General features: G+C 29.3%; 1 protein-coding gene across 1 annotated transcript; it reads right to left on the reverse strand.

The window, feature by feature from the left end:
* Positions 1-4,014: 4,014 nt before the first annotated feature.
* Positions 4,015-6,137, reverse strand: LOC135960490 (GTPase Era, mitochondrial). Its single transcript, XM_065511792.1, has 4 exons — positions 5,859-6,137; positions 5,243-5,788; positions 4,341-4,518; positions 4,015-4,274 (listed from the first exon to the last, which is right to left on the reverse strand). The coding sequence occupies exons 1-4, from the start codon at positions 6,114-6,116 to the stop codon at positions 4,078-4,080; spliced, it is 1,179 nt and encodes a 392-aa protein (XP_065367864.1). The 5' UTR covers positions 6,117-6,137; the 3' UTR covers positions 4,015-4,077.
* Positions 6,138-22,651: the final 16,514 nt, after the last annotated feature.

A 22,651-nucleotide genomic window follows, 5' to 3' on the forward strand; every position in this document is an offset into this window, starting at 1 on the left:
TGCACAAACGAAAGTATCTTTTTAATTTTTCTGACATTCAGTGTTGGACGTTCAAATTGAAACTGAATAACAAGTTGTAAATGTTGGTATTGAATATGATATTAGCGTTATTCTATGATAGCGTTTCAGCGAATTATTATTTTATTGCCTCAGGTAGAACTATGCCATTGGGTAGAACTAGAGATTAAAATATGTGCATATGTGTATTAAATATATTTACTCTCTGCCAACAACAAAATACATTGATTTGCATGCATTTTGTTGTTGCGAGATTTATGTTTTTGACAGCAGATTAAGGTTTTCCCGTCTCAGTACGCGTCTATGGATATTTTAATCTATGCTTTATGGGAAAAACATATGTAAGTCTTGCAACTAATTTATGTATGTCAGCCAAAACATTTGAAGAGAGTAAATATATTTTAATATCAGTTGCACCTGTGTAGAAGCAGAAGCTTGCGAATTGCGCTTCTCATAGAAAATGCATTTTAACCCAGCAGTTCAACAGGTAATCAATGTATAGATTTTCAATAATGTCTGATCAATTGACTGGCTCCAACTTATATATTTTGGGTCATGTTTGTAGTGCAAACAGAAGTCAATTGGTTACTTTATACATCCCAAGAAATGCTTGACAATTGTCACTTTAGTGCCTTTAAGTAATCTAGAGTGTATTAACTTGTACGATTATTTTGTACTTCACAATTTATTAGAGAGTCAGTTAATAATTAGTGTCCCTTTGTATTATGTAATGTCAATAATGTAGGCGAATGATCTGATAAGAGATTAAGTAATGGGGTTACTTATATAACTTCGCAGCGAAGTCAATTAGATCGGGAATATTATTGAGATCTGCTGGCCAATAATTAGGTTGGCCACTAGATATGACATCTAGAACGTTAGATCAAACAGTTGTGTCTCATTAGCAGTAGTAAGGCGAGACCTCAGATTATTTAATGTGTGATTATTTAATGACTGATGACCAATTCAGAATGACACATACATATCAAGTAGAAGATATCCATTACGATTAGGAGGAATATATACCGAAACAAGAATATATACCGTGCAAGATTTGGTCTAAGATTCAATGTTCTTAGTAGCAAAATATCCAATTTCGTTCTGAAAGTGATTCTTGCGACTAGAGTTGGGTTTATTAGCTCAGTGAAGTGACCGCTATTTTCAGCTCAGCTCACTGAAATGAACTAGTTCGCTCTATTAGCTCAGTATGTTGTATAATGACCATTTCATTTTGAGAATTGCTTGTAGTGAATTAAATCAATTATTTCTGTTGTTAGTTGTAAAAACACACAGTCTTTTGACAATTAGAGATTTATGCGTGTAATAATTGATTAAAATTTTAAAAATTCAAATTGTATTTTATTTAAACTAATATTTTTGCGGAAAAAAGAGTTAATTTTAGACAATATTTGTTAACCCGGCAATTCCCATACCCTCGCCAAAGGGAGAAACAATTTGTTTTTATTAAAAATAGTAAAAATACGTCTAGTTTACACTATAAATAAGTTTAAAATAAAAAAAATATAGCTAGTTGCGATTTTATATCGGGGGTCACCAATAGGTGACACTGGGCAGAGAAAATATAATTTTCTAAAAATACTTGCTGATATTGTTAGCCTGAATATCTAGCAGTATTTATTTTAAAAAATTATTGTGATACTTAACCGTTTGGCATTTTTATAACAACTTATTTATCATAAAACACACATCAGTATGTTAAAATCAAAAACACTGCTTAAAGATTTTTAAAAATCCCCTAGTTAATAAAATTCTAGCGTTGCCAAAATAAAATCAGATATAAAACAGGATCTTGTCTGTATATAAATAATATCATTATTTATCAATGATATCTGTTTCCATGTTTAAAACTACCGTTAATCTTTGTCACCTGTAGGTGACACTGGGAATTGCCGGGTTAAGCAGAACATTCACTAACTATAAGGTATTATTTTATCACAAAATAATAAAATTAACAAAAAACTCAAGATATTAACTGGAATTTGAAAAAGGAAAAATATTTTGATGATCTGATAATTCTGATCCAAAATAAAAATGTGACAATAACTAAACCAAAATTTATATTGTTGCAATTTTTTGGGGGTTTTCCCATTTACATAATGTTAGTTATCAATTGGCAAAATATATATTCGCGGCAGCATATGATCATATACATACATAACAAACCTACATTCGAATGATCGTTTTATTTTTGTAGGACACAATACTCACTCACTTTTCAATGTCAGTGAGCGAAAGAATGTTACAGAATTGACGAGTAAAGTGAAACATGTGAAACATTGAAGATGACAATTGAATGTGCTTGTGCAGCTCTTTCATGAGTACTGAAAGAAACATGAGCATAAAACGCTCAGCGCTCAGTTGAAAACGCTCAGTGCTGAGCTGAAAACTCTCAGTATGATGAATGATTCACTTCGCTCAGTTGAGTGAATCGTTCAATTGAGCTGAGCTGAAAACGCTCAGTATGATGAATGATTCACTTCGCTCAGTTGAGTGAATCGTTCAATTGAACTAGGTCATTCATGAGCTACACAACTCTACTAGCGATACGTATACCCTTTCTAACAGCAATAGCACAACCACCATAACCATCAGCCCTAGGTGACTTAGGTTTAACAATCCTGTTAAAGTTCTTCTTGGTCACAATCTTGCTCACCTCCTTATCCCTATCGAGATCTTTTACAGTCCCAGGTTCAGAGGTCACACTACCAATTGGGAGAAAGTTACTATCATACCCATCAAATAAATCAAAAACATTAATAGAATATTAGTTCAAAACATTTACTCCCATTACAGGAACCATAACGACACACTTCAAGCACCTCTCCTTGGAGTATTTTGTTGTCCCAATTCACAAAATTAAGAAATTAACAAGTAAAAGTGCTATATTCGGCTATGCCGAATCTTATATACCCTTCACCTTTGTTGTGGATGCATTATTATTTTTTATAATTAGTATATGTATGTACATTGCCCACTTTCAGCGTACAGCATCCTAAATTTATCAAGAACACAAAAAACAACAACAACGCCAAACGAAACAAAACACCAAAAGAAAAAACAAAATACACAAGCCAATGAAACCAACACACATCCAAACATACGTTTAATTGTATAAAAAACAACAACGCCAAAAGAAACAAACCACAAAAGAAAAACAAAATACGCAACGCATGCACATCCAAACATACGATTTGTTGCTTTTTTGTAAAAAAAACCAACACACAACCAAACAAACGTTTAGTTGTATAAAAAACAACAACAACGCCAAAAGAAACAAAACTCAAAAAAAAAAAAAAATACGCAAAGCTTGCACATCCAAGCATATGTTTTGTTGCTTTTTTGTAAAAAAACCAACACACAACCAAACAAACGTTTAGTTGTATAAAAAACAACAACAACGCCAAAAGAAGCAAAACACAAAAAAAAAACAAAAAACACAAAACTTGCACATCCAAACATACGTTTTGTTGTTTTTTTGTTAAAGCATGCAATACATTGTGTTTTTTGATGAAATTTTCAGAGGTTGTCTCGGATTTTTGCTCATATCTCCGTTATTTATGGACGGATTTTGCTGATTTTAAATAGCAAAATTCTCGAAAGTATGTCTGACAGAATTGTTGAAGATTTGGATCCCGGAGATATCTGGGGCCTTCAGAAAATTGATTTCAACAGACAGACGGACAGACAGACAGACGGACATGGCTTAATCGACTCCGCTATCTATAAGGATCCAGAATATATATACTTTATAGGGTCGGAAATGAAAAATGTAGAAATTACAAACGGAATGACAAACTTATATATACCCTTCTCACGAAGCTGAAGGGTATAATAATACTTTCATTTCTACAATGAATACTTTACATGCATTCTTTGGTATGTAGGAATGTCTAATGTGTCCTTAAATATGGAAATTTTATTGAGCTCAAATATTAATTGATTTTTATCTAAATATTCTCACTAAAAAAGTTAAAATTTTCATTCAAATAACAATATAATCTTTAATAATTAATTACCAGAGGATTTTTATTTCTCACTCTAGTTTTCCTTGGTCTCTTTAGCTTTTTCTTTGGGTCTGGTGGCAATAGTAAATGATATAGGCTTACCAAAAGTTTCAACCAAATCTGATGTAACACGCTCAGTGATTTGCCTTAATCTGCCATTCGATTCGCCACATATTAGACGTTCAATACGTTTACTAGGGCATATTACCTCCACCGAAGCGTAAATAGTATCTGAAAGCATTATAATGAAATTAAAATTAATGTTTAACATTTTTTGAATTTTAAACTAGACTTAACTGTTATCTACACTATAATATTCAATGGATGTTTTCAAAGTATAAGGTATCTCTTGAGGCAAATAATCCAATAGGCGAGCCCTTACGCTTTCAACTATAAGTTCTTCAGGAGTTTCATCGGTAAAAGTATCACTTGAATATTCCCATTGTTTGGTTTTAGCTGCTTCTATTAAGAAATCCTATAGCAAAAGTAAATATCTAGTATGAAATATAAAAGTTATAAATAAACAAGTAAGAGTGCTATATTCGGCTGTGCCGAATCTTATATACCCTTCACCAAATTATACTTCAAAATTTTAAATATTTTTAGGTAAACAAAATTTAATTTTTTTTCCGTTGTTTTTTTTAATTTTTTGGAAATTTTGTTTCGATTATTTTAAATTTTTTAATTTTTTTTAAATTTAATTTTTTTTTATAAATTTTAAATTTTTTTTTTAAATTTTAAAATTTTTTTTTTGTGAAAAAAAAATTCGGGTTGAAATTTTTTTTTCCGATTTTGACCCTTTGTAGGTCCAACTTACTATGGTCTTATATACGTCGTTGCAAATGTCTTTGAAATATCTATCATTAGATATCCATATTGTCTATATTATTGTCTTAGTAATCCAGATATAGGTCAAAAATAGGTCAAAAATCGAGGTTGTCTTGGTTTTTTCCTCATATCTCAGCCATTTGTGACAGAATTATTGAAGATTTGGATCCCGAAGATATCTGGGGTCTTCAGAAAATTGATTTCAACAGACAGACAGACGGACATGGCTTAATCGACTTCGCTATCTATAAGGATCCAGAATATATATACTTTATAGGGTCGGAAATGAAAAATGTAGAAATTACAAACGGAATTACAAACTTATATATACCCTTCTCACGAAGGTGAAGGGTATAAAAATTATAACTTACGTGAACTTCATTTAAGCCGTTGCCGGTTATAGATGATACCAAAAATACTTCACTAAAGTTACTCCAACTGCCTTCAATTTTATTTAGGTCTCCAAATTCCACTATGGAATCTTTTGTATTTGTTGTGCTATCATCGTGTAAACGTTTTTTGTTAGATTTTGTTTGTTTCCTTAAGCCTGTTAAGGTGTTATTCGTTAACTGACGTATTAGCTCGAGGGTTATGCGTTTCGATTTCAAGGCATCAATTTTGTTTAATATAAGTATACTAGGCAATTGAGGATACGCTTTTAAGCTATCAATAACTGTGCTATGTAATTCCTTGCGTGTCCAGGTATTTGAGGCATCATGCATGACGGCAATCATATCAGCATGTTGAATGGCATGACGATAAGAACTTTTAAAAGACTGTTCCAATTTGTGCTTGTTAATTTCCTTTTGCGTTACCAAACCGGGTGTATCATAAAAGATAAGCTGAGTTTGACCAGTTGTATAAATGGCCTTATTCGATTTTCTAGTAGTGTGCACCTTGCTGGATGTTGGACATACCTACGAACATACAAATGAAGATGCATTTGATTGAAAAAGTATAATTTGTATCAATAATTTCGTTACTTACCCTGTGATTTATTAAATTATTTATAAAGGTGCTCTTACCGGCGTTTGGAACACCTATAACTGCAATAGTTAAAGTTTTCTGTTGGGCAGACTGTTGTTCCTTGATTTTCTGTTTGGCTATATTTTCCTGTTGATTTTCATCATTTTTATTTACAGCAACACAATAGTTCCGTTGATGCAGTAAATGCAAAGATGCTGGGTTATTAAATTGTTTAAACGTTTTTGTTAAATTTAACAAATTATTTAATAATAATTTCATTTTGACGACGGCGATTGCATGTGAATACTGTTTATTTGCAATTACATTACAGCTGTTCACTTAACTGTACGAAACTGTTATACTCCCGTACAGTTTTAAAGATTAAAACATGTGGCAGCATTATAGACCAAATAAAACGGTTAATTTTTAAAATTAAAAAAATGGTTCTATCAAAGCAGTAATGGAAATTAAAATTTTGTGTACTAATTTTATTTTAATACATACTTTTTAAAAAATTCACAAAGTACTTATCATAAGTTTGTTACTATTTAAAAAAAAACGGTTAATTAAACTTGTCTTCTATAATTTCTGTCCTATCATAAAACCATTAATTTGGGTTATAATTTACATAATTTGTTTACATTTACCAATATATTGTACTTGAATTCAAATATGTATAAAGATTTTAACGGCTGATTTAAAGTTGCATAATGTTTTCAAACAGAAGTGCCTCTCAAACTGTAACATATCTGTGGGCATAGGGCAGCGTTGCCACAAAGAAAATATTTTTCCTACCAACATACACTCTAAAACCTACAAAATTCTGTCCTATCCTACCAAAAATTTAATTTTAAATAAATATAAGCATTTGATTACACAGGACAAAAAAATCATTTTGTTGCTATTACATGTGGGTTGTCATAATGTATAAATAAATCTGAACAATTTCTGCCGATTTCGATTTTTCATGATTTTTATAAAACTAAAAATTGGATATTTTTACATAAAAAATATTTTTTTTTTTCAAAATTCATTCAATCGAAAGAAGAACAATTACCTACTCAATTTTATGTATATCAAACAAAAAAGTAAAATTTTGTGAATATGAGCGAATTCACTTAATTGTGAATAAATTCGAAAATAATTAATCGATTTTTAAATATCTCGTTAAGTTGCTATTATATTAGGGTTTGTCATAAATTATGTTTTCGTTCTGCAGCAGCATTATTTATGTGGGAGCAGTGATTTAATATTGTTTTGAAACATACAATGCAAAAACTGCTTCCAACCAATCAAAAAGTTGAATCCACTCACTCCTAAATTTCCGCTTTGTTTTGCAACTTTATTCACTACAAAAAAGTAAAATTATAGATATTTTATTCATATTTATTTTCTATCATTGCCGTTTGATGTTTGGTTTTCTCCATCAGCATCAATTGCCAGTCTTGGAGTTTTAGAAAGATATCTAAAAATACTACATATTTTAACTATTAAATAAAATTGTAAAAAAAATAACTGTTTTGCGGCCTTTTGTTTAAGAAATACAAGTGTTTGTTTACATTTAATTTGCACTGACACTATGATGTTGATGTTTTTCATATAAATGTTATACATTTGACGGCGTTAAGTTCAATAATCAGGGTTTCCAACTATTTTATTTCACACATGTTTTTTATTTGTTATCAAGGCGTATTAACAAGGTGAGTGCGTCCCGGCAACAAATACAACAATGCAAAAACAACAGGCAATTTGTTTTTGTTAAAATGTACGGTAAATGTCAAAATCAAGGCGAATTAAAATATTACTATGTTATTTACAATAACAAATGTAAACATAAACAAAATTTGACATATAGTGTACATAAAACCACAGCGAATTAAGAAACAGCTGATTTTATGCACTCACCTTGTTAATACGCCTTGGTTTGACATATAGTGTACATAAAACCACAGCGAATTAAGAAACAGCTGATTTTATGCACTCACCTTGTTAATACGCCTTGTTCGTTATCTTTAAATTTAAAAACTATAAATTTTAAAAATATTAATTGTATTTCCTACAAAAAAATTAAAAAAATTGAACAAACCAACCAAACTACCAATCGTTTTAAATAAAATCTACCACTTTTGGTCCAATTGGACCAAAGCGGCAACGCTGGCATAGGGTAACTAACATAGAGACGAGACGGAATTGTCAAAAACCTAAGTCTGTTGTCAAAACCCTATCTCTTGCAACAACAGAATACATGCTAGACAATTGGTCAATTCACAAGGTCTCTTATCATGTCATATTGTCATAATGTCCTAATATTTCAGAATGGTTTTTATTGTTTTCCAAGCAAAAAATGTCCTAAAATAATACTACTCTGTATGCTATGTTTATTGTGTTATCGTAACCAACCAGCAGAGACCTGCGCCGAATGCCTAAGAGTCGGTTAAGCCGAGTTGTAATATATTAGGACATTATGACAATATGACTTATAAGAGACCTTGTGAATTGACCAAATGTATTTTGTTGTTGTATCAGAAATATTATTTGTTGTATTTTTGTTTGACAAATCGGAGTGTCTCGTCTCTATGTATAATTCTCAATGTCTATGGTATTATTAACATTGAATAAAAACTTTGAGATGATAATTGATCGTAAGTATGGCAACGCTGAATGTTTGCTGCGACTCGTATATTTGAAATCGAAAGCTGTAGAATTCGAATACAATGTTTAAGAACATTGTAGAAAGTTCACGAGAGATGGCGTGTGTATAAATAGTGGCCATGGTTGCAGTCGTGAGTGAGTTTATCAGAGACACTGTTCGAGTAAACAACAACGCTGTGTGATGTATTTCCAATGAATTCTTGTACAAAAAACACCAAAAAACTACTAAACGGCTTTTATTTGCAATCAAAAGTATCCGGTTTATTTAATGGAAATAAACTAAACAAACGTTTTCAAAAGGTGAAAATGTAACAATATATAAAAATTAAAGTATGTCAGCTTATTTATTTTTTTGTGACTTATATCAGCCTAAACCACTGGACCGATCCCCTCGAAATTTTTACTATATATCTGGAAAAAACAATAGGCTACTTCTTATTTTGAAATTTCAAGTGGGCGTGGCACTTCCCATACAAAGTAAATAGTTATTATGGAATAACTGGTGAACTATAACTATGAAAGCCGCAAAAATTTACTTTGGTACCATTGTGCGGTTGAAAATGTTTGGAATTGGATAAATGGACGTGGCACTACCCTTATCAAGTAGATAGTTATTTTCGAATATCTGGAGAACTACAATAGTGAAAGTCTTCAAACTTTACACGATTCAATACCTTATCACTGTATGAAGTTTAACCAAAAATTTTCTGGATCGGAACAGTGGGTGTGGCACCTTCCATACAAAGTACATAAGGGTGTAAGGTACATGACTTAAAACGGAAGTAATTTTGAGGTACATGTAAAAATATGCGAATCGTAAGTGGTTTTGTTTTTTACAATCCTTCACATTTAAATAAAAACAAGTAAGAAATTATAGTACATATGATACCCTACACCGAGTGTATGGTTATAAACAGTTTTCTTTTGATTTGGAACTTATTTGTATTAAATCTTATTTGAATACCAACATTTTAAATATATTGTTACGTTTTAACCTTTTCAAAACATTGGTTCATTTCCTTTAAATTTAGTAGCCGTTTAGTAGTTTAAAAATTGTAACAACTCTTTATTTATTTAAAATGTACAACAACAGAATTAAATAGTCACTCAATGTTTTATTTTATACACGTTCATAAATTCTCAGAACTACAGACACACACGAATTCACTTGAAAATACAACACACTTTAAGGCACTCTGTATAAACTCGTTTGGACTTAAGGTCTTTTTTTACGTACAATTAAGTTTTTTTTTTCAGAGCTTTGGTAGCACTACAATATACCTTTTTAGCACTAATATACAGTGGTTGACAAAACAATGGAAACTTTTCTAAATATTCCATATGTTGCCCAAAATTTAAAATATTTTTTTAAAATAATTTTTTTTTTTAGTATTTTACTTGTATAGTTTTATTTATATAAACTGAAAAACAAACAACATAATTAATTATATTCTGAAAAAGGGAACAAAATTAAAAATATTCACTATTTCGCTACTTTCAAAACAAGAAAAAAGTGTAGAACGATAATAATATTTAAAAGAACGATGTAAAAAGCATCCTGTTTACAGTTATTTTATTTTATTTTTAAATTCTGGTAATTTTTCATAATTTCTTTTTCTAAGTTTTTCGCATAATTGCTTTTTTCAAAGTTAAGATTTGTGAAGACTTAAAAAATAAAATAATTAACGATTTAAAAGCTGGTTTAAAACAAAAAAGTATCTGTGACAAATATTCAATAAATAAATCAGCAGTTTCAAAAATTATAAAGAAATTTTGTGAGACAGGTTCTGTAAAAAAGTGTCCAAAAAACCGGCAAATATTAAAAACCGGTTTAACCGAAATAGTGTGTTTTTGAAAAAAACGGTTTCGATTATTGTCTTTTAAAAAACCCGGTTAAGCGGTTTCGGGTTTTGTCTTCAAAGTAAATTTTTATTTAATGGAAATTTAGCATTTTGGAATTCTTTATGCAATTATTTTAAAATTTTTACGAAATGTTGTCAAATGCTACAATTTTCTATAAAATAAATCAATATTTTTAAAAATGGTATCAAAGATTTTCATAAATATGTTTGAATGAGCTTTAGAAAATATATTTCATTAAAACCGGTTAACCGTCTTACAAAAACCGGTTTGTCAAAAAACCGAAAAGTTAAAAAAAACCAAAACCGGTGGAGTTAACAAATATGAAAAAACGGTTGACCGGTTTTCGGTTTTGGATACTCTAAAGACCTCGTAAGACTACTCCTAGACAAGATAATTTAATAGCGAGAGAGTTCAAGAAATTCCAAAAACAACTCCTCGAGAGTTTGTTAGAAATATGTACCCGAACAGTTAGTCGCAGGGCAAATGAGGCTGGTCTTGGTTGCTATCGTTCTGTGAAAAAACCACTCATTTCTAAAAAGAACCGTTCTGCTCGTCTACAATTTGCCAGGGATCATTTAAACTGGTCAATACAGAAATGGAATACTGTCCTATTTTCCGACGAATCCAAATACAATTTCAGAGGCAGTGATGGGAGAACATTTGTAAGACGGCCAAAGGGAAAAATATTAAATCCAAAGTACACAAATAAGACTGTAAAGTTTGGCGGTGGCAATATTATGGTATGTGGATGTTTTTCAGGGCAAGGTATGGGCCCAATTCATATTATAAAAGATACCATGACAGGTATAGGATACAGAACCATATTAAACGATGGTATGTAGCCATACGCTGAGGAAAATATGAAAATAGTTTGGAGATTCCAACACGACAACAACCCGAAACACACCTCTAGAGTTGTAACCGAGTGGTTACAATCCAAAGAGGTACGTGTTTTGAAGTGGCCTGCCCAATCGCCAGATCTCAATCCCATAGAAAATCTATGGGAAATTGTAGATCGTAAAATAAGGACCCAAAATTATACCAGGAAGGAAGTTTTATCGGAGGCGGTTATAAGGGAATGGCAAAATATTTCAAAGGAGACCATTGACTCTTTAATTGGTTCAATGCATCGTCGATGTGTAGCAGTTATAAAAAATAAGGGATACCCAACAAAATATTGAGTTATTGCAAAGTTTAGACCATATTTGTTAAAATAATCCCTAAGTTTCCATTGTTTCGTCAATGCCGTAATAAAGAAATCTTTTAATTTTGTTTTCTCATTTTTAGAATTTAATTAATTATGTTCTTTTTTGTTTTTTGTTAAATTAAGTTAATAAAAGTATACAAATAAAATACTACAAAAATGTTAAAATTTTTTAAAAAATTATTTCAGATTTTAGGCCACTAATGAAATATTTGGAAAAGTTTCCATTGTTTTGTCAACCACTGTATATCTGTCTCTTTTCATCATACTTGCTGAACTACTGTTTTTTTAGCCTTCATAAGGTCTTCGGGTTAAATGTTACCCATTTTGAAATTAAAATTGCATTTTTTCTAAAAATGAGTCAATGAGTTCAACTGTCAACAATTACGTTAGGTTTTTTTTTTTTTAAAATAATAAATATAATCCTTAACATTTTAATTTGAATTTAAAGTATTTTTGATCTACTTACAACTTATTGTGTCTTATTGGAAATTTAATTTATTCAATTTAAATATGTATAATCTATACAAATCGTGCGTTTATAGTTGTGACACGCAGTCTACTTATTGAAAAGTCTTTTATCAATATTCAACATTATAATTTCGAATTTCAAAACAATTAAATTTGAATTGCTTTTCGATTATTTAAGTGTAGTGTTAACTCATTGAGGATATCGGTATTACAAAGGGCTCTCCTATATACATACCCTCATATTCTTTTACATTGTGCATACCAAAGTATTGAAATAATAAAAAAAGCATCTTACTATCTATGTATCTATTTATCCACCACTACATGATGAGGTTTTCATTTGGAAACCTCAAAGATTAAACTTTATACCTCAGCGAAATAACAAGTGAACATGTTTTAGTATATATTACGAGTAATAACGTCATCATACTCATATATCAACAGCAACAACAATAAATTTGTCAATTTATATTATTTTAACAAAAAAAAAAATCATTATTTAAATTTAATTATGACAATGACTTGTAAACTGAAATGAAGTGAACGTATTGTACATGTCTGCGAACGATACAATGTAAAATAAACATCATTCATTACTACGAGTAATTAGTATTTTTATATTTGTTTATCTGCTAAAGTTGCATATGTATTCACAGATACGAGTATGTTTGTAAGTATGTCTAATAAATAAGTAGTTCTTGATATTGAATAATAAAATAATTAACGCACCTACTTCCCTGTCAGCCAATGGAAGTTATATTTTCGATATATAAACTAAAATGTTTCTACTTCGTTACGAAAAATGTTATCCAACTTATAAAAAAAAATTTACAATAACAAATTACATTAGTATCGAATTTTTAACAACAAATCTTGTTCTTGTTCGATAGTTCACATTTTAAAAGATTGAAGATGAACATGACAATATTTAGTAAATTTATAAATTTATAAATGTTGAAATATATTGAACAAAATAGGGACGAAACGAAAAATATGATTTTTTGAACATTTACTCGTCTGATTTCGATAATATGTATATGGAATACACCAGAGCTGTAAATAAATGATTCATATTTGATTTTTAATTCAGCCTAATTCACGTGCTACACCATAAAGAATAATACATAAGTACTCTGAAGCATTATATAGCGATGACGATAGAGCCATGTCCGTATATCTTTTTAAATTATCATTCGAAAAATCCCAAATAAATAAGAGGTCTATTAATACCAGGGTGATCGGCCCGATTTTTAACCCTTTAATGCATATTTTTGCCAATTGTCTACATTCCAGTTCCACTTAATTTTAGACGAATATAAGCTTGATACTAATTCAGAAAAATCAAATGGAGTACGAAAAGTTTCAGCTAAAGGAATTCTAAATCACTAAACTAAAGCTAAAGGAAATATAATAAATAAAAATCAACTAAATAAATATTTGATACTTTATAGAAAAATAAAAGTAAATATCATGCATTTAAGGGTTAATAACCGGTTTTTTTGAATAGCCGGTTTTTCTAAAAGTGTTTTTTTATGAGTTTTAGTGTATTAAAAACTTTAAAAAATATTCAAAATCCAAAAAAACTGTTTTTAAAAAAATACTTCAGCTATTTTAGAAGACTTTTTATATTTAGACAAATGTCACAAGCGATTTGGAAAGTTTGAAAACTTACTCTGTTCAAAAGTGACACAACTCAAAATTAATTTGTCGGGTTATATAAACCCGAAAAATTAATTTTACGCTTAAACTATTGTGCATAGTTTAAGCGTAAAATTAATTTTTCAGATTTATATAACTTGTTTATCTATACAAAAGATATCAGTGTATTCTGTTGTTAACTGTGTCTAAAAAACCCTAATGTCTTTCAATATGTTTCAATTGGTATATATTAATTTTCGATTTCTGAAAAATTAAAATTTTGAGTTGTCCTACAAGTACACTGAGTGAAAGATCATTTTCAATGTCTACTTTTATAAAAACAAAGGTAAAAATCGATATACTCCAAAGCATAGAGAATAGACATAGAGCGGAAACTCTCCTGTCAAAGACCTAACTTGTCAAAAACCTAAGTGGTGAGAATGTATTAGTAAAAAAAAACATCTGAAAACAAAAACAACACTCTTATGTTTGATTATTTTGAGTAATTTTTTTGTTTGAGTTTTTTTCTAGTTTCCGCTCTATGTTTCTCTATGCTCCAAAGCATTTAATTTTAATTTAGTTTTATTCTGATGAGATTGTTATAACCTTCATAAGGTCTTCAAATTTACTGACGTTAACGATCTTCCCGAATAGAAAATTTATATTTTTTTCCAATTTTTTTTTTTAAATAAATGTTATATGATATCACTCATTTCAGAAAGAACTCAATTTTAATTTCAAAATGTGACAAATTTGAATCGAATATCTTATGAAGGATAAGAAAACAGTAGCTTTGTATTTACCCGGTGAATCCCAGTTTTCATACAAGTATAATGTTCAGCAAGTATGATGAGACGAATGTATGTTAGTACTACCAAAGCTATGAAAACATTTAACTTAATTGTGCGAAACAAAAATTAAAGATTTTAGTTCCAGGTAAAACTTGACCCAATGAACTTAAGTGCTAAAAATTTTAAAGATATTTTTTTGCCAATTTGTGTTTCTAAAAACCTAACGTAGTTGTTGACATTTGATATTAAATAAAATTCATAAAATATCCAAAATATCAACCACTCACTTTTAGAAAAAATTCAATTATAATTTCAAAATGAGTCGAATTTGATCCGTAGACCTTGTGAACGTTAAAAGAAGTAATCAAAATTAGAATTAACAAGTATTTAAGAGCTAAGAGTATATTAGAGTGTCCCTTAGAATAAAATTTTTTGAAATGTTGACACGGTACCCGCTGAAAACTTTCATAATGACCTAAAATACAACCAAACAAAATTTTAGCTTGTTCTAAGAAGGGCAACCCGTGCCGACATTCGATTTAGTTTTGAGTTTTTTTTTTAAATTTTGCTATTAAGTAATTACTTTTGCAATTTAATTTAAAAGAATCGAAATGTGTACGTAATTGTTGTTCTAATAAGATAAAAAAGACAAAAATTGGTTAAAAAATGTTAAAGTTATTAAAAAATCGCCAGGCCACTTGAACAAGAAATATAGGAACAAAATTAACATATTTTGAGAAATATTAAAATAAAAGCTCATTTTTACTTAAAATATATCCATATTTTCTTGTATATGTATTTTTGTCTTCGTAGGAAACTGTTAACCTATTCGCAGGTATGATAAAAAAAATAATTTTTTTAACGGCAGTTTCAAAACTCCAATTTCAAACTTTTAAAAATTTTATTAAACAAATTTCAGAATTTTTTGATCATCACTTGGGGATTTATTTACAATATAATAGGGAATAAAAATGTGAAAAAAGTATGTCAATACCTCCTATAGTTTTTCCGTACCTGCGATATAAATTTTGCTATTTTCGAGAAAAACAAATTTTTTGCTCATTTTTAAAAGAAGGACAAAAAAGTCCCATGCCTTGACGATTTAGAGGGTTAACATATTCTACAAAAATATTCTCCGTAACATTTTACATAACTTTGCTGAACACATTTTATACCTAAAATGTAAGGATTACATGGTTTCTTATGACGATTAACAATAAGAATGTGCCAGAGTTGGGAGATTTTAACCCCCCCCTCAAATGAAATTCAGATGTAAACTTTCAAAACGCCGATACACGTGTCTTTTTTTTTGTCTCCTCTATCAAAATTTATTGGTCGGACCTCGTAATTATTATTGGTGTTGTACAGTGTATTTAAACACAAATTATGTTCAAAAACTGAACAAAATATCCGATTTGATACAATTTTTTACACAAAAAGTCTATAGAAACAAATAAGAGAGCTATATTCGTCTGTGCCGAATCTTATATACCCCTCACCAAATTATACTTCAAAATAAAATTTTTGTTTTTTTTTTTTTTTTTTTTTTTTTTATTTTAGCGAAAAAAAAATGTTGGTGAAAAAAAATCGGGTTAAAAAATATTTTTTCCGATTTTGACCCATTGTAGGTCCAACTTACTATGGTCTTATATAAGTTGTTGCAAAGGTCTTTGAAATATCTATCATTAGATATCCATATTAATGACTTAGTAATACAGATATAGGTAAAAAATCGAGGTTTTCCTGGTTTATTCCTTATAACTCAGCCTTTTGTGGACCAATTTTCTCGATTATAACTAGCAGATATTGATGTATGAATCGTGTATGTATGTTGATTTCAACAGACGGACTTAATCGACCCCGCTATGTATAAGGATGCAGAATATATATACTTTATAGGGTCGGAAAATTATATTGTGTAAATTACAAACGGAATGACAAACAACCACCCTAATCTACATAATAGTGTAGAAAAAATAAAAATATTTATAATGACATAAACTATTATAGACACTTTGGTCGTAACAAATGACGTACATATGAATTGAAATTTAATATGATGATTTTTTGTTATAGAAATTTTAATTATTAATTGATTTTCTATATGCCAAGATTGATTGGTGAATGACATTTACCAGTAATATGTGTGTATATAAACCAATATGTAAGATTTTTATTGAATGTTGGAAAAAAGCTATTTAAATTTGCGACAAAATAAATCATTAATATTTACTCTGATTTTATGGGGTTGTATTTAAAGTAATTTTCCTAAGATTTTGGCGCTGAAAATAATTTAATATTTAACATTTTTTGTAAAAAAACAAATAAGAAAGTATGGTCGGTCAAGCCCGACCATATAATACCCTACACTAAGTAAAAGAGCAAAAACATTTTTCTTTTAAAATTTCAATAATTTATATTTTTGAGTGATTTTCGGAAGTGGGCCTTATATGGGAGCTATGACCAATTATGGACCGATCACCTTGAAATTAGGTCGTGTGATTTATGTCTTAATGAAAGTTATTTCTGTTGAATTTTGTGTATATACCAACTTCTTTAGGAGATTTATGCACTTTTAAGTGATTTTTGGAAGCGAATCTATATTATCTATGACTAATTATGGGCCGATCGTAACAAAATTTGGTGACATGAATTTTGTATATATGAAACTTATTTGGAGCGAAATTTTTGTAGATACATATATAAATTAAACATTTATGACCGATAAAGTCCAATTTCGAGAGGACATTTGTATGGGGGCTAGGTGAAATAATGGACCGATTTCTTCCAGTTTCAATAGGCTTCGTCATTGGGCCGAAAAAATTATATGTACCAAATTTGATCGAAATATCTTCAAAATTGCGACCTGTACTCTGCGCACAAGGTTTACATGGACAGCCAGCCAACCAGACGGACGGCTCAGAAAGTGATTCTAAGTCGATCGGTATACTTTAAGGTGGGTGTTAGACCAATATTTTTGGGCGTTACAAACATCTGCACAAACGCATTATACCCTCCCCACTATGGTGGTGTAGGGTATAAATACTTGAAAATGGAGTGATTTTCAAACAAATATTTTTTTTAAATTGTTTTTCGGCATTGTTTGTGAATCTGGTCCTTACTTTAATTGTTAGAGGAGTACGATTCATATTGGCATTTGTAATACTTCAAATTTTAATCAAACCAAATAATGTTAACACGTACCACACGGTCTGAAATTGAAAATGCGGTTCAGATTTCGCAGAAATTGAAATCAGCTGATATAAATATATGAAGGTGTGGATCTTAGGGAAATTATCCACCCATAGAATTTGTTGACTAACAATTCTTCGTCTTAGTTTCTACAATTGCATGCTAAGTCTCCCGTTTTTGTTTTAGCATTTAATGTTTAAGTTTAAATTATTTATATTGAGAAGAAAACTGATAAGAAATATTCGCAATTCATGAATATTGTTACGAAATTGCACTATTAATTTGAATTTAACGATTTTAACATCACAATCTTTTGTCATAAGTGAATGTGAATAAGTGTGTGAATTAAAACACAGAGTGACTATAAATATAAATAAATTTTTTTATTTGCAATTAAAAGGGCAGGGTTTATTTAAATGAAATAAACCACCGTTTTTAAAAGGTAAAAAAGTAAAAATATCAAATTCATTAAAATCGTTTAAGTGGTTTAGAAGTTACAGTTTATACAATTTCATTCGAAATCTTTTGCTTTTGGTAAACGCTTGAAGAGGAAGCAAAGTTCATGAGCATTTAATAGTACCGTGAAATAACTCCTAATGAAATAATTAACTAATTCCCAAACTTAAATAGTGAAAAAACTACCAAAGGGTAAAATGTAGTTACTGCCAATAATTGATAGTTTTAATAAAGTAGTGGATCTTAACCAAATCACGCCTGGAGAGACAGGTTGTATTAATAAGTATTTTTTAAAAATAATTCTTCATCTTAGGCCCTCTAACTGCAGCTTCTCCTAAAGTCATTGTAAGGGATTCTACACTTAGAGACCAGTGGCCAATAATATCACGTCAGAATTCATTCGAATTTATAGTGGTGACGGCTATCTCAAGTGCAGCTATGTTCTTTCCTTCTGTGTAAGGTTTGCTCTTGTTTTCGAGATATACCGTTATTTCGAAAATGGAGGAGATTGCACAACATATATTCGTGTAACTCAAAAATGTTTTAGCTTATTGAATAATCTCAAAAAATTCCTTAATTCCGCAATAAAATTACCTTTAAGTAAGATTGAAACTTTTCATCTGCGCCGTCGTTTTAGAAATGTAATTTTTTTTTGCAAAATTTTGAAAATTTTGTTTTTTAAAACGGCATAAAAGCATGCAGATACGCTGTTAATTTTTTCTACGTGCCTAAATGATTAAAATCTGCCCACAACATTTGTTTTTATTCACAGAAGATAAAACAAATATTTTAACAAAATACATAACTCGTAATACATAACAGTAATTAGCTACATCTTGCAGTGTTCTCCAATGTTTAATACTGCAATAGTCGGCAATGCAGTGCACAGAAATATATTACAAAACGGCAAGATTCTGTAAATTTTCTGTTTGTTGTTGATTTTGAATCTATAAATTTGACTAGTGGAAAAGATTATATATCACCATATAGGAAATTATGTCATCTTTTTAAAAATGTATACAATTTAGGCAAAAAAAAGACAAGAGCTAACCTAAAAAACGGTTAGCACGAATTAGGTTAACGCGCTGCACAGTGGGGGATTTGAAAAAAAATGGAAATATATATATATAAATTTTAAGTAGAACCTATTCAGAATATTATAATCCAGATAATTCTAAATATACCCTGAAAGTTTTACTAAAATTGGAAAACGTTCCAAATATTGAAAAATTTGAGTTTTGACCTTCACGATTTAAAGGTTAATATCTTGCGATTTTAGTAAAACTTTCACACTGTATTTAGAATTACCTGGACTATAATATTATGAATAGGTTTTTTCTTCAAATTCATAACACTAAGGAAATTGGGCTCATTCGCCAAAATATGACAAAAAATTATTTTATCTCGAAAATCGCAAAATTTATATCGCAATAAACATCACTGTCGTTTTGTCATTCAACTAATTTTTTATGTAACTCCCTGTCTATACCCGATAAATTTTTAGGTATAGTCCTCATTTATTAGTATTATTGCTTCGTTATGACAAAACTGTTAGTGCTTTTGCTCAGACAACTTTGTCTTGACAACAAACGTCATTAATTGTTATGATAAATATTTGTCAAGTATAGACACGGAGTAAAAGACAGCAAAATTTACATACATTGTTATTTTTACTGATTTTTGAATTTTTTTTAAATAAATATTAGCATAAAGTTTGTCGTTAAGTGGTCAGAAATTATTAATTGTATCTTGAATATTAAATGTGTTTTGTCGTTCAGCATATTTCAAAATAAAAATCAGTTCTTCTTGAAGAAACAAACTCCAAACACCATGTTTTCATTGATCAGGCGCGGATACAGGACAAGGCTTTTCAATTTTTTTACTGGATATTTTCATTTTGGTAGGAGACATTTGTTATTCCCCCTAGAGATTTGCTCTTGAATTTGATTGATTGCAGCTCATTTTTGATTCATTTATTTGAATTGCTAATTCTTTTTTCTAATTCAAAATCAATTCAATTCAAATGAATTGGAAATGAATTGGAAATGAATTGCAACTCAATTCTGCCTAATTCGTTTGAATTGATTCAAATTTCATTCAATTCCTTTTTTCAATTCAATGAATTAGTTCAAAATTTAGCTAATTCATAATGAATTAAAACCAAAAAAGAATGATTAATTTATAGCTCTGCCTGAGACACGTTTATGGTCTGGGGAATTTTTAATAACTTTAAAATTTTGTAACCAATTTTTGTCATTTATATCTCATTACAAGGAAAATTACGTACAAACTTCGATTCTTTTAGCAACATTTTTACAAAAACTGAAAAATTAGCATTTTTTCCGAATTTCAGCTATAATACAGTTTGTGAGTCATTTTGACCCAAAAGGAATGATTGAATTTTGAAAACATTTTCCCCATGCTATGTACAAATTTTCACATAATATATTGCGTTTCAATCGGCTCAGTAGTTTCTGAGTTATAATAACAAATTTATTCTGTATACTAATTAATACATTGATATATTTTTAAGGTTTTAATGTACATAATTATTTCTGCTGCAATTACATTACAGTCGTAAGTAAAAAAAACATTTTCTCTAACCCAATAACGTTAAACATGCATTTGGTTGCATTAATACTAACTACAACATGGCGTATGATTAATATTAACGGTTTAACGTTTTGTGAGTGTGTTGTTTTTTTTTACCTTCTCTTCGGCTAAAAATTATATTCGTTTTAAATTCTCTTTTAAACTTTTTTAAACCAACACACACACACACACATATATACTTTTTTTTATTGATGTGCTGATTTTTGTTTTGCTTTTTTCAAGAGAAAACAACAAACAATGAAATAATGAAAAAAAAAAATCAAAACAAAATAAATTTGTTTTTGCAACGCACATAAGTAAGTAATAAAAATTATTATTTCAGAACTTGTTAAAACTACAACGACTTCACATGGTGTTTTTTTTACCCTCTTGTTGCTGGAAAGAAATTCGCGCGCTTTATATTTTCTAACTGTGTTTTTCGTTTCTGTAAATTGAGTTAACCAAAAATTAACTAACAATACGGAATTTAATTTGTGAATGTGAAAGAATATTTTTGATGCAATCAATAAAAATGAATTAAATGAATGAATGAATCAAGTGTTTCAAACGAAATGGAAGTGAAAGAATCAAATTGATTTTGAACTTAATTGTGTCTTCAAAAAAAAAACCTAAAAATGCTAAATAATTTAAATGAAATTTTTTGAAAAGTGTTAAATGAAATTGTAAATTTAATCGTGTAAATTTGAAATGAAATTGGTAGTGAAAAAATGTATAACAATTCAGGCCAAGCGATTCAAACCATATTTGTTTACACAAAAATTGTTTCTGCAACGGTATTTAAATAGTAACGGTGTTTATGATTCAAAATTATTAAAAAACTTTTGATTGAATTTGTTAAAGAGATTTATAATTAAAACGGACACAGTTTTATAGCCGCAAATTACATTGGTGTGACTGAAATGATACTGAAACTATAATAAAATAACACAAATATTTTTGATAAATTTCCAAACTATGTGTACGTATGTAAGTATTATTGAAAGGAAAGTAACATTAAATTATTTTTAGTAATTTCGAGGAGAAAGGGTAGAATTATTTAACCCTTTCACGGATAAAAAGTAATCATTTGGTCTATTTAATGTGAATCAGTTAGTGACAAAAAACCATATTTTGAAATTAAAACCAAAAAAATTTTAACGGATTTACTGGAATTTTGGTCGTAAAGTGAAAATTTTCGTTTTGCACGGAACATGAATAATGATTTTATAGCTTTATGTAACAAAAAGGCACTTACCAGGCCTAATATATATCACAATATAATATTTAAAAATCAGTTTTACCCTTAAAAACACTTTTGCACAATTCTTTTTTGTTATTTAGTTATTCAATATTTTTGTGTTGGAACACCGGTGTCCACGTGGTCGTCAAATGGTTAATATTTCCTTTAAATTAAAAATGCTGTAAAATTTCTTTTTTTTTAAAACATTTGTTAGTATTTTTTACTAATGAAATCGCAGTCTTTGTAGAATTATTCTTCTGACAAAAAAATATTTTGGTTCAATCGGAGATCACTTGAAAATTCCAAAAAATGATCGATCTACTTTTCTCGATTAAACGCTTATTGGCCAAGTTATTATCGAATTTAGATATTTCGTGTTTTTATATAAAAAATCGATTTTTTGTCAGAAATATTAGTGATCACAGATCGAGCTCCGTTTATCGATTAGACGCTTATTGGCCAAGTTATTATCGAATGTAGATATTTTGAGTTTTTATATAAAAAAATCGATTTTTGGCAAGAAATATGAGTGATCACAGATCGATCTCTTTTTCTTGATTAAACGCTTATTGGCCAAGTTATTAACGAATTTAGATATTTCGAGTTTTTATATAAAAAATCGATTTTTTGTCAGAAACATGAGTGATCACAGATCGAGCTCCTATTCTTGATTAAACGCTTATTGGTCAAGTTATTATCGAATTTAGATACATTG

Source organism: Calliphora vicina, chromosome 5 (genome assembly GCF_958450345.1).
Source record: "Calliphora vicina chromosome 5, idCalVici1.1, whole genome shotgun sequence".
In the NCBI taxonomy this organism is placed as follows: Eukaryota; Metazoa; Arthropoda; class Insecta; order Diptera; family Calliphoridae; genus Calliphora; species Calliphora vicina.

What these genes read in the sequence shown, in the direction of transcription:
- LOC135960490 (XM_065511792.1), bottom strand. Translation starts at nt 6,116, where the DNA reads ATGAAATTATTATTAAATAATTTGTTAAATTTAACAAAAACGTTTAAA. An exon ending in ACGGCTTAAATGAAGTTCAC is followed by an intron (nt 4,519 to 5,242) that starts GTAAGTTATAAT and finishes CTTTTGCTATAG; the next exon opens with GATTTCTTAATAGAAGCAGC. An exon ending in ATATTATAGTGTAGATAACA is followed by an intron (nt 4,275 to 4,340) that starts GTTAAGTCTAGT and finishes TAATGCTTTCAG; the next exon opens with ATACTATTTACGCTTCGGTG.